At 35.8% G+C, this 13,628-nt stretch overlaps 1 protein-coding gene across 2 annotated transcripts in view; it reads left to right on the forward strand.

Moving 5' to 3' along the window:
• Positions 1 to 13,628, forward strand: part of SDCCAG8 (SHH signaling and ciliogenesis regulator SDCCAG8) — a 117,185-nt gene that overhangs the window by 29,223 nt on the left and 74,334 nt on the right. For both annotated transcript variants that reach the window (XM_068939301.1, XM_068939302.1), the window contains exons 11-12: positions 659 to 793; positions 3,663 to 3,779. In XM_068939301.1, the coding sequence (XP_068795402.1) occupies positions 659 to 793; positions 3,663 to 3,779 (252 nt within the window). The remainder of the gene's footprint in view (positions 1 to 658; positions 794 to 3,662; positions 3,780 to 13,628) is intronic.

A 13,628-nucleotide genomic window follows, 5' to 3' on the forward strand; every position in this document is an offset into this window, starting at 1 on the left:
TTGAATTCCTGTAAGTTAACCTAGAACTGCCAAACACCATTACTTCTACTTGTATAAGTCAGCTTCAGGGCTAAATAGCTCCAGGATAGTCTCTATTTTATTGTTATATTTTGTCACCATTCAGCAAAATTTGATCCGAGTTGCGTTAGAGTTTTTAGCAAACTATACCCATATGCTTGTTGCACAGCATCATGTTTTGATTTACAATGCTGAAATATTATCTCAGTTTCAGAATTAAAGATCTACAGTTGCAATGTGGTTGCAAGTTTTCTTTTTGCTGGTGCAAAAGAGAGCTCAGGGAACACAATTTCATCAACATCGGCCTATATAAGGTATAAGATGGTGTTAATTAGTACTCTTGCAGCTGCAAGAGTAATGGAACCTGCTACTTCTGGCACTGTGTCCATACTAACAAGTCCTGGAGACTAGTCTGGGTTTCAAATATATTATTGTATGATAAATTAATACAAAATAGTGAACCCACTTCTACAATCATTTAGCCACATTCTGCCATATTCTTGCTTATGATGTATTCTCTGCAATTTAAAATATATTTTTTACAACATAAGTGCAGTTATTTTCGAGGAGAAAGTCCTCCAAGAGGTAGCTCTGCGATTGGTTGAACTTCCTCATTGCAGTGTATTTGGGTTTTTTGCAGGTGACAGCCATGTCTGAGAATGTGGCCACGTTAGAGGCTCAGGTGGAGAGAATTACAAGGGAGAAGAACTCACTAGCTAACCAGTTAGAAGAAACGCAGCATCAACTTTCGTCTCATGAAATGGAGATGAATAAGGTAGAGATGTTTATATGTGAGTACTGAGCCTGCTTTCGCTTATCATGATGAGTTGAAAGGTGAGAATTGTTTTTTGCTTCTGCATTTTCCTATATGTTGGGGAAGAATGTATGCTCAACGTAAATGTCATCTGAAAATCTCAGGGACGCAATTTTACAAGTAAAAAGATAATTTATAAATCTGCTAAGCCACTTGTGATACAAAAGTGATACAGAATGAAAGAGCATTTTAAGACTGTCCAAAAGGTTTGTTTCACCATTCCTGAAACACGAAGTTTTAGTTTTTCAAGCTAGGTTCGTAGATGGTATAACGGACTGGAGCATCTCTCTTATGAGGAAGGACTGAGAGAGCTGGGCCTATTTAGCCTGGAGAAGAGAAAACTGAGAGGGGGATCTGATCAATGTGCACTAGCATGTGAAGGGAGGGTGTCAAGAGGATGGGGCCAGACTCTTCTCCGTGGTGCCCAGCAACAGAACAAGAGGCAACGGGCAGAAACTGAATACACAGGAGGTTCCATCTGAACCTGAGCAAAACTTCTTTCCTGGGAGGGTGACTGAGCCCTGGCACAGGTTGCCCAGAGAGGTGGTGGAGCCTCCTTCCCTGGAGGTATTCAAAACCTGCCTGGATGCGATCCTGGGCAATATGCTCTAGAGGACGCTGCTGGAGCAGGGTGGTTGGACTAGATGATCTCCAGAGGTCCCTTCCAACCTCAACCGTGCTGTGATGCTGTATGGCTGTAGCACTGCTATGAAGAAAGAGAAGGCAGTGGTATAGATATCCACTAGGCTGGAAAGAACAATTTTATAGACTACTGATTTGAAGTCTCCAGAGACAGATGAGGCCGGAGTTTCAGTCCCTGTTTCAGTTAATATTGATTGATACAAAGCTGAATAGCTTTTAATAGGAAAGATTGAGAGTGGCCATCTCATAGTATCACAGAATCACAGAATCGTTTAGGTTGGAAGGGACCTCTGGAGATCATCTAGTCCAACCTCCCTGCTCAAGCAGGGTCACCTAGAGCATATTGCCCAGGATCACATCCAGACGGGTTTTGAATATCTCCAGGGAAGGAGACTCCACTACCTCTCTGGCCCCAGAAGTTAGGGAAAAATGTTTGGAGTTATAAATTTTTTCTCTTGAATTCTGAAGTACTAGGAGCCTGAAAAAATCAGTTATTAGGACAGCACCATCTGCTGATTCCTCTGTGTTACTCAATTTGTACAATGTATGGCAGAGCCAAAGGCAAGGATGGAAGATGGCTGTGTTTTTGTATTTTGCTTGGAGGAAGGGACATATCACACTTTGTTAAATTCTTCATATGAAGAAAGGAGGAAGTGGAAAGATAGAGTTGGCAGTCCATGCAATTGCATGCTAACATTTTTCACTTGCACATGATATTTCAGTATTAAAACAAAAAAAAAAATTAAAGAACTTTGTTCAGAGCATTTGCTACCTTCTGTTGTTTGAAAGAGGGCTGAAATCACAATCTATCCTCCAAGAAAATGATATATCTTTCCTCATATGCTTTGAGTGTTTAAGTGCTGCTGCTCCTTAAAATTATGACAATTGATTTTGTTTTTTCCTAAGTTCAGCTGATCTCAGTGGATCTGATCTCAGTGTGTATATTTACCCCACCTTTTTCAAGAAAAAGAAAAAGGTGAAAAGGAGCAGATGTATGAGACTGAAAAATAGAAATGAATTTAGATTGTTGAATGTGTGAGAGAAGAGATTATTGAGAAATACAGGGGGGAAATATAGAAGCAAATTTAAAAGTGCACATTTGGGAAGCAAGTCTGGTAAAAGAACCTAAGTGGGGCGAGCAGGAGAGTGAGTTGGAAAGAAAATTCTCCAAGAGAAACTGTGAGTAAATACTTTTCTATTCCCTTCAAGGGGCTTGGGGGATAGCAGTTTTGTGTGTATTTATGTTTGGTTAATTACTAAGATGAAATGAACAGTCACAAATTGGAGGTGATTGCACGGGATAAGGACAAAAAGCTGGCAGCTTATCCACTCTTTCCTGTTCCCGACAGATAAGATCAAATAACCTGTTAAAAGTCTTAGACTGGGAAATGAAAGACTAATAAATATTCCACGCAGCTTTAGTGCAAGTTGTGTCGGAGGGGTTATTTCGTTTTGTTGTCCCTCTCCCTTCCTCCCTTCCTCCCTTCCTCCCTCCCTCTCTTCTCTGAAACTGAGCTGCCGTCAGGTGGAAATGAATGAGGAGGTGACATAATGTATATACCCGCAGCAGCAGTTGTTGCTTTTGTGGAAGTGATCTTAAATGTTGCTTTGATCACTTCTTCTGGCTCAGGCATATACTGGAAATGGGTTTTGTTTTTAAGAATTTATCTCCAGTTTGTATTAAGAATATAGTGCTCTGATCTAACTTTGAAAATTATTTTATTAACCTCTAAGCATTTTCTCTTTTACCAGGGAAAATTGACAAGACAAGAAACTGTGCCCTTATATAGGAGTGTGATAGATCTCTTACTTCTAGATTTTGAAAGTGTTGACATAGACTTTCTTGGGATTTTAAAGAGATTGGGAGAAGAACGTAAGACCAGCAACTGTAGCTTAACTGTGTTTAGTAGCGCATATATTTACAACATAAATATTTATACTTAGAAAAATCTTAATCCAAATATAATTGAATCTAGAAGGCACTGCATATTTCAAAGTTAATGACTATATAGGGAACTCAGATCCACCTTTTTATATAAAAACCTTTACCATATGTAGTCTTAAAATATCTGTAAATTAAAATATGTTGGATTTAAATGACCTCTAGAGGGCACCAAAAGATCTATTTGCAAAACCTGGGCTATGGCTTCTTCAAGCTACAGATCATGTTGTCTGTATAATCTAACAGGTGTGTGGAGAAATGCGCTATCAGTTGAATCAAACCAAAATGAAGAAGGATGAGGCAGAAAAGGAGCTCAGAGAGTACAGAACAAAAACTATAAGGGAGCTTGAAATTAAGGACCAGGTAAGACATAATACTGCTATAACTTTGCAGTTATTGGAAGCCTAAGTAGGGTTATTTCGGAAGTTGGAATGATTGGTTTTTCTAATAGTGGTCATTTATTACTGTTAAAGGGTTTCTAAATTAATGGCAACAAGCCAGCTGTTACCTCTTCGCTATCTTATTCTTGTTTTCAGCCCTAGTATGTTCAGTTTTACATGATACTTATCCCATGCTTTCATATAGAATTACTTTATCATATGTATTCATACAATGTACTTAAATTGTATGTACTGCTTACATATGTATTTTCATACACTTTTTTTTCTCACAAATAAACCCCCACGTAAATAGGTATACCTACAATCTGACAAAACCTTAAGGAGTCTAAGCGTAACTTAACTTTGTCAAAAAAGAATGTCATTTCCAGTTTAAAGATTCAAGGTTAATGAATGCTGGATTCATAGAAAAGTTTAAAGAAAAAAGAAAAGAAAAGAGAAACTACTAGAAAAAATAACTACATAAAAATTCCACTAGGCATTAATTATTATCTAAGACTGTGCTATATACTAATAGAAGAAACAGTATGTGACTTACAGGTAGAATGTGAGAAAACATCTCTCTCAAAAAAGATTATTAGAGTAACCTGCAACATGCTTGGCAAACAGCTTGAACAGATGTAATGACCTGCATCTTTCGAAGTGCCCTTTTTGTTGAGGTTCTACCAGTTTTTCTCTAGGTATTCAAACTTTCAGTTATTCCTTCATAAGTTGTGATTTGCACGAGAGACGGATAACGTCTTTTGAATACACATAAAAATGTATAAGGTGCATATGCACATAATTTTTGTTAGGTGCAGTTTGTAATTAGAGCAGCCTATCCAACAGGTTTTAAAACATTTTTTTTTTTTTTTTGTAAATAAGTGTACAAATCAATCCTCCTGTATATCTAGGGAAAAATGCAGAATTTCTAAAATTATGTTTTATTCACCAGCTCCCCAAAATCATCATGTAGGGGGGTAAGTTTATTAACTTAATAAATTAAGAGCTTAGACTAGAAATGATATTAATCCAAATTATAATCAAAAGACACATTAAATTAAAAAGAGAAGTTTGTTAGGTAAAATAATTCTTTAGGAAATCATACAGCCCAGACAAACAGGGGCCTTTCAAAGTGTTTTGTTTTCAGAGTTGGCTTTTTTTTTTTTTTTCTCCCTCCTGCATCCTTGAGGCCTAGGGACACTTTAAGAAAACAAAAAGCAGGCTTGTCGTCTGTGTCTTGACAGATATCACAGATAAAAGAGTTGGCATAATCTTGGCATACAAATAAAACAGGATGTGAAGAAGTATCTTGGTTTTTAAATGCAGTTCTCCAACTTTCTTCAGGACTGCCTTTTGAACAAATTGCAAAATTTAACTAAATATTTTAATCTTGTCTATAGACCTACGGGTATTTTATTCAGTGTGGGAATGAATACAGCAAAATACGATAATTTATAACTTGATATAGTTAAAGGGAAGTGGTAAGGATATTGTTCTTATCAGCAAAGATTATTAGCGTAATTATGTAATTAGTTAAAGTAATTAAATTGTTTAAGAAACCAACAACCACATTTAAAAAAAGAAAACAAAGTATTCTGAAATACTCAGGCAAAGTATTTAGCCAAGTATTTAGCAGCCGTTTATTAACAGTGGCTGTCAGAATTCATTCTGGTACGAAAGTTCTATACATCTCCTAATATTATTTCACATGTTAAAAGACAAACAAGAGTTTTAAAAAAAAACATACAGACAAAGTTTAACAAATGTTAACAAGTCCTTGCAAATTTTTCATATAAATAAAATGAAAACAGCTCAATCACATTTAGCTTTGTTTTAAAGAAAAAAAAAATTTCATCTTATGTGGCATTGAATAGCAAACGGTAATTGTTCTTTGGTCTGTCAGCCATGACCTGACCTTCTGGCTAAGAAATAGAATTGGTACCTTCCTTGGCCACCATCTGTTCATAATAAATACATATTTATTTTTTTAAAGTAGAGGAACAATAGCATATGAACAGTGTTTTTATACTGTTTTATATTAAATGGTGCATTTTTCTGTATTAAACGCAAAGAATAGTGTTTCAAATTGTCTTTGGACATATTGAAAATCTTTTCTGTTTCTTGAGATGTGAATGTATTTTTAATTGTGCTGTGGATAAATTCCAGTTTTGAAGAAGTATTTTACTTTTTATATAGTGACTGTAAAAATGGATTAAAGTTATTCAGGTATGTCAGAATAGAAATAAATCCCCCCAGGTATGGTTTGGGATCATCTGGTCTATATACTTGCTGAAAAAGCCAATATTTATAATGTTCTTCAAAGATAAATGTGAATAATTTAGCAAAATTAAAGGGAGTCTTAGATCTTCTTTTTTTCTGTTACTTCTTTTCCTGTCTTGATTACTCAGTTGGGATTAATTACAAATACTGGCACTGCTGTGTTATTACCTGTTGTTAACATTTGACATGACTGTATCTTAAAATAAAAATCGAAAAGCAATGAGCAATGATACCATTTAAATTGAATAAGTATTTTGTAATATCATCCATCATGATCCTGCTTAGCATTAGGATTATGGAGGAAGGAGAAAAGAAGATGTATACCACACAGCTTCTCCACACAAAAACTGCATCTGTTCATCTGGCCCAGTATACTACAAGGTGGCATAACCTCCGGCCTTTTTTTTTTTCTTTTTTTTTCTCTCCCAGCTCTCCTATTGTAGATGTAGCTGTGCTGAAATAACAGTGCCTTACTTAATGCTTTTCCTTCTTAAGGACAAGCTTTATAAGATATACTGGGATAATGCCTTCATAGCAGTTAACTGTGTCCACACTAGGGGTTGTACTAGCACAGCTATATCAGAGGAAAGTCACGCCCTATCCTAAATAGCTGTTATCAGAACAAAAAACTGTGTGGCATATTTGACACAGTAGGACTTCACTTTTATAGTACCACTTCTGTGAATGTGGAAGCACTGCATGGTATAATTTGTACATTTTTAATAGAACTCATACTTTTGACACACTATGAAATCATTGTTTCCTCAGATTAGCATCACTTGCTCTTTGCTGCTCTGTGTTATAAAAATAAAAATGAAGTATACTGTTAATCATTTGTTTTCTGTTATTTTTTTCTTGTAAATGGTTTTTATTTGGCCTATAAAATCTTGCAAGCTTCAGCATGTAGAAGTGAAAACAGTTTGTAGTACTGGCTCATATAGCCCATCCAGTTTGGGCCTCTTCCTTGTTAGAGAGTTCACCCTGGTAGCATTACACTACTGGGAATTGTAGCCTCTTTGTAATAATGCCATAGGACATGTTGAATCCAACCTCAGAAAGTAACTGAAGCTTTTCAATTTTTTTTCTATATTTTGAGAAATCAGATAAATGCTTTGTTAGAAATAAATCCAAGCCCTTCATCTGAACCTGTAAAAAGCCGTTCTGTTCATACAGTCTTTAAAATTAGACATTGTTCAAGTAGGGAATTACAGAATTGTGTTGCATATCTCATAGGTGAAAGAATGCAATAACTCTTATACCAAAGAATACAGGTTGCTGAGGGTTGCCTGTATTTAAATTTCTGATCCCAAATTAAAGAAGCTGTAGGGTCACTGATATGCACAACCTGTACAAATGGGAAGAGCTACATGTCAGAGCATTTCTGTATAACATGAAAGAACCTACATGATGTCTCAATAAACTATAAACTGAAGGACAATTTTGCAGACAAATAGAAAAGCGGCAAAATAGTAATCCAAAAGCATTTTGCCAAAAGGTATTTTGGGAATGTTTATCTCATTTGTCATAAAACCATGATTTATGGTAATCAAATTTAGAAATTATAAATTGAGAGTTTACTGACTCTATTTCCATCAGAAATGGTGTAGGCCAAAAATGTGGGTCTGTATCCTGAAAATGCTGAAAAAGTATCCAGTGCAAGACCAATAACCTTCTAAAGACAGACTGATTCACTGCAACTTCTTTTCATAAGTAGGTACCAGGCTTTTGTGAGCCAGGCTTTAAAAGATCAGATTTTTCTCATTTATTTTCTTTTAAGTGCTAGAAGTCAAGGTCGCCACATCTTTTTTGGAGCCATGATAATTCTGATATTTTCTTTAAATGGAAGCAGATAGTTTTCAAAAGCTGGGACATTCAGAATATCACCAGATGTTTTGAAACTCGATAAAATTGCAAGACTAATTTTCTTATCTGGCCTGACCTTGAGTAACATGGCTTTAGAAGTAGCAAGGCCAAATTGTTTTTGGACAAGAAAGCATTAGGAAAGAATATGTGATAATCTTCCACTGTAACTGAACTCTTTTTACCGTATCGTTTTTTGTTTTCGGCATTAAATGCACTAACTTGAAAATGGGTATGCTAAGAAGAGCAAGTTCTATCAGTCCCACTTGGTAATCAGCATTTTATTTCTCACAGGTACAGTTGGCCCATGTAACCTTCATCTGTGATGTATGATCCAGTGTGATCTCACCCTATTAGTTTATGGGAAGATAAAATCAGATATAGGCATTAGGTATTATTCAGAATAGGAATAGGAGGGCACAATTGGTGTATAATATGTATGTATGCATTATACTTGCAGAAACACTTGTTTTTTTATTTTTATTTTTCCTTAAACTAGAAAAATGGCCACCTTACCAATAGTCATTGTGCCAACAGTCTACTTGGAAGAAAAAAGTAAAAGTCCCTGACTATAACTTGTCTGTTGTCACTGTACAGCTGTTCTTCTCAGCTAGTCCTTGATGCTGGCCAGGAAAAGAGAAAATCCCACATCAGTCATCTCAAATAAGAGTTGGAAAGGATAAAAGAAATAAGTCTTGTCCTTTCCTGTTTCTCAATAATGAAGTAAACTTTCCCTTCCTTTTTTCTGTGTGCACCCCTATTTTTCTCAAGTCCTGGTATCAGCAAGCAAATCGTCTACTCTTCACCCTCCAAAACACAAGCCATTGAAAAAGTCTTATTCTACTGTAGTACAAAATCACTATCTTATCTCTGCTGGTGGCTGCTGAGCTAATCTCTAGTGCAGCTATGTTGACTATTAAAACGTTATCAGGGTGATCTCCATGGATTTGGAAGTTTTGTTCCTGAACAGTACTGCAATTCAAATATTTTGGGAATCTGGAAGAAAATATTTTCAGAAAAGTAATGAGATGAAATCCTAGTGACTCGTATAACATGTTTCATCTATTCGCTCCTGTCTGTTTTTGCTAGATATTTAACCACAATATCCAGGGACCGTATTGCTCTTGGAGGGCTTGCACAAGGACAGAAATGGAAGACCATTGTCTAATTTAAGTGCGTGTGTTTGTAAATATCTATTTACTGGCATAAATCCATCTTCTTTTTTTTTTCCTTGCCTCAACTGCACGTAATTGATGATTACTGATAGAAAGTTTGCTTCAACTGGGTTTAAAAATGTGTGCATTTAAGAGCAGCCCCCCCCCTCCATGCTATTCCCAGGAAGTTCTCTCAGTAGCCTTATCCTGTCCAAGGGACGTGCAGCATCCTGTTTCCATTAATTCTCCATCTTTTTTTTGGAAGCAGTGTGTTGTTTGCTGCTGACTTTGCATAGGTAATTGCTCTGGTCTTGAGGCTCTGCCTCGTAGAGCACAGAGAGTACCAAAATATTGCAAGGAGCTGCTATATTTCTTTGCGATAAAAGTGACAAAGTGGCTTACATTTGCGGGATGCAAGAGTACCTCCAGATCAAGCTAGAATAATAGTGGTCTAAAAAATTACAGCATGCACTGTTTCTAGAGATTGTAGCTCTGGTTGTTCCTCTGGTCAATCAATTTGTGCACTGGTCATAGCAAAACTCTTCAAAGGAACCGTATGTGCTTATCGGGATACTTCTGTTCCTGTGTTTCTGCTCCTGTTAGTTGCATTTCATGTCGTTATATGAACTGGTTTTCTGTTTCACACATCATTTTGGATTATATATTGGGATGAATGATCTGTATAATTTGCAGATGTTGCATGTATTTGGTGAATTGACTCCGTTTGAAAGAGGTATTTTTGTGTCGATTCTTTTAAGCCATGTGTACATTCAACTCCTTACTATTGTACATTCTTACAGCTTTATAATCTTAAATGTAATCCTTAAAGGATGTTTCCCCTTGAAAGTCAAACTTAGTTTTCATAACTGCTTTGTGTCCCCGTTCATATTTGGATAGGAAGGAGAAGTAACTTGTATGGAATTCAAAAGCGAGGGGAAAACATTATTGGAAGCTGGTGGGGGTTAACTTCATGATGGCCTAAATTCTCTTTTCAAAGTTGCATGGTTCTTCAGGTGCAATATGCTATGTCAGATGGCCATGCCTGGGAGGTCTGAGGTTTAGAGACCACTCAGAACCTAGAGTTGTCTGATTGATACCAGGATTAGGATAGAAATGACTGCAAGTGACGCCTGCTGCATGTGGACTGATAGATTTCTTTCTTTCAAGTGAAACACCTTGTGATCTTACTACAAAAACTGTTATTAAAAAAAAAAATAAGAAAGAAAGTATTTCACTGTAATAGCAAGGTATGATTATTCTCTCCCTGATTAACTAGGAGTAATAGCTAATTAATAGCTAATTATTATTACTAATAAAGAAGATAATGTTGTTTGAGATGGGCATTAAACCATGTAGAAATTCCCTGTTGCTTTTACATACCATATTTAAGAGTACTTGAATGACCATACTGGTAGCACCTCTTATAAGAAGCATAATTATATCCTCGGTCCTGTGCACTATTACAAATTTCATTGCTTTGAAGGGCTATTTTAGTAAATGAAAATAAACATGTGAGCATGAGGGGCCTGTAAAATTTTACTATGTGTTAATTTGAAGTATATGTGATTGTAGGTGTTGATTGCCTTTTGGGGCTGTACCTGCAAATATCAGCAAAAATAGCAAATATATTTCACTTTTCATTACTTTATCTTTGTTTTTCTATTTTGATTCCCTTTTATGCCCCTTTATTCCTTTGATTATGATACAGAATGAAGCATGAAACAAAACAACAACAACAAAAAACTCATGAAGATATCTTCGCCTCCAGAATTATTTCCTGAATGTATGTGGTGGTATAGTCAATGCAAGATTTTTTTCCGGGTTGCGTTGTGTGTTTTCTTTCCTGATGTGAGAGAAGACTGGTGCAACAGTAGATGTCATAAATCACTTTTTAATTCGTTTGTTTTTTTAGTGTATTTTTGATTTGTTAAAAGGCTTCTAAAGTTGTTTTTTTCTGCATTTATTTCAGAATATGAGTTCTTTTATCACAGCTTAATCATTCTCATTTGTAAAAGATGCATTTGTCTTTTCTGTCAGCTTTGCTGCTATTTAAAATTCTATGAAAAACATCTGCTAGTTTGGAATTTAAAGTTGCGTTTTTCTGAGTACAATAGAATCGGCATCAGTATGAAAAGAATTAAATAATTATTTTAATCTTTAATTTGGCTCGTTTTAAACAGAATTACTTTATTATTTCATTTTATCAGATTTTGTAGGCATAAAGAGATGTCTAGTTAATTAAACAGCAAATTTTTTCCATATACATAAGCATTGTTAGGTGAAGATAGTTTCGCATAATTCATGAAGAGAGTGTTTAAAGATTGAGCCCGGTATTTGAAAAATCATCTTTTACATTTTCCAATAAATTACGTTTATTTCACTGAATGAGCAGCTCCACAGTGTGCTCACTTGAAAATGCCTTGTGAAAATCAAATTATGATTAGATTAGAAATTACCTTCTAATGAACAAGAAATGCTTATTTCAAGGGTTACAAGAACAGAGTCGCAAAGGGTACTGTATACTTCAAAAAGCGGAACTTAAAATATAAACGACTGTCAGTTGTAATGCTGAAAAAAGAATACTTTATACAGAACAAAATTGTATTGCAGTCATATTTCACTGATGCTTTAATTTTTGTTTAGTAAAACTTCTTTCTTTGTTTTCTGAACTGAATTGGATATGCATGGGGAATGGCGTTAATGTGTTTCAGTTCACTAATAATGATGTTTCTCTTACTGAGGCTTAGCCTGCCATCTTTTAGCAGAAAAGCGCCTGTTGATATTCCTGGGAGTTTAGGCAGCTGCAATGCAAGACACAGGTTAAGTAATACTTTCAAATTTATATTCAGAAGTAATAAGAATATTAAAGTTGCAGAGTTAAGCATCAGAAGTTGTCTGTTCCAACCTTAATGTAGTCTTGTTGTACATATACATTATGATAATTCTGTTCCTTGTTATACTGAAAATCTGTTTAAGATTTTCTTAAGTGCGAGATTGTCATCTGTCTTTTTGCAGTTCTGCACTCTATTCCTTGTCTCTCACACACATTGAAAAGTTAAGTTATCTTGAAGAAATACTATCTGATCATGTTGTAAAAAGCTGTATCACAAGTGATAGGCTCCGAGGGATCGAATTAACGCTGCATGAGAAGTAGAGTTGTTATCAAGATACTTTAGTTGGTGGTTTGTTTCTGCTTCTCGCTACAATTAAGCTGAGGCCCAGATAGCAACCGTAATGTAGAACTGCTTGCAGCTTCCCAGTAGAAGAAATGGGAACAAAAGTAACGCGGAAATTAGTTGGAATCTGAGTGATTTTGGAAAGATAATGTCTGATATGGTCCCCTGCAGGAACAGTAAATAAGACTTACTGATTCTGGAAATTTCTCTGTCTTAAATTCCACTTATATTGTGATGCCCTAGTGATGGAGGTGATTTGATCTATTTTAGGATGTCACCACATGTGTGGGACTAAAATCTTTCTCAGGGGAAAGATGGGGTTTGTTTTTTTTTTTGTTGTTGCATGAACTGATCTCAAATTCTGAGACTTTGTATGTTTTGAACTATTATTTGAGTTATTCAATGGAAGTCACGTGTAGCATTTGGAGTCTGGGGTGTGTTTTTGCCATGATGACGCTTGGCCACTACCAAATTATTTTTAGTTAACTGTTTCTGGTGTTTGTAAAAGAAAAAATTAGTTGGTGTCCCTAAATTTACCTGGACTGGACGTTTCTGGCTCCCAAGTTATGGTTAGCATGCTCTCTTGGGCAACATTTTTTCTCCGTCCTTTTCTCATGAAGTTGATTACTGTTTCTGCCGTGGTCATTGCCAGACTTTTTTGTTAGAATTCTTGCTTTTCATATAGCTCACATCTTGATGACCTCTAAAAGACTGCTAGTTTGAAATATATACACACACACACACCTGCATGTGTGTGTGTGTATATATATATATATATATATTTATATATATATATAAAGAGATGATACTGAATTTGGGGATTACTGATGACAATAACAGGAATACAATTGTTCTTCAAGAGCTATTCTTACTTTCTTGATATTTTTTAATGGAAGTCATAAGGCTCTTATTGATCTTTGAGGATTCTGTTATGGCATCATTTTTTAAGAATTAGTTTTTGCACTTTCATGACAACTGAAATCAATGGATGCATTAGATGCAGCCTTGGGTTCAAGCCTGCAGGTTGAGCATCTGATGAAGGCTGAGGAAGGCAGAACGCTTTCACCAGAAGTTCTTGTACTTAGAATTTGCTTCCTCCTGTAGGTCTGTGTCAGAACCTGAGTCTGTTTAACTCCAGGGGATAACGTAAAGCCCATCTGTTCATTGAAACTTTTCCCTGAAGGAGTGATTGTAGACTGTATTTATGTTCGCAGTTGTAGTTGTGCTTTTTCAAATGTTTAGTTGATACTTTTCCACTAAATTGTGTTTTTGTTCTTCAAAGGTCTGCTGAATGGATGTATTCTTGAAACACATTTCCAGTATGTTGCAGAATTTTCCTATCTTTAGCTTGTAAAGGCAGGG

This window comes from Struthio camelus, chromosome 3, assembly GCF_040807025.1.
Source record: "Struthio camelus isolate bStrCam1 chromosome 3, bStrCam1.hap1, whole genome shotgun sequence".
Taxonomy (NCBI): domain Eukaryota; kingdom Metazoa; phylum Chordata; class Aves; order Struthioniformes; family Struthionidae; genus Struthio; species Struthio camelus.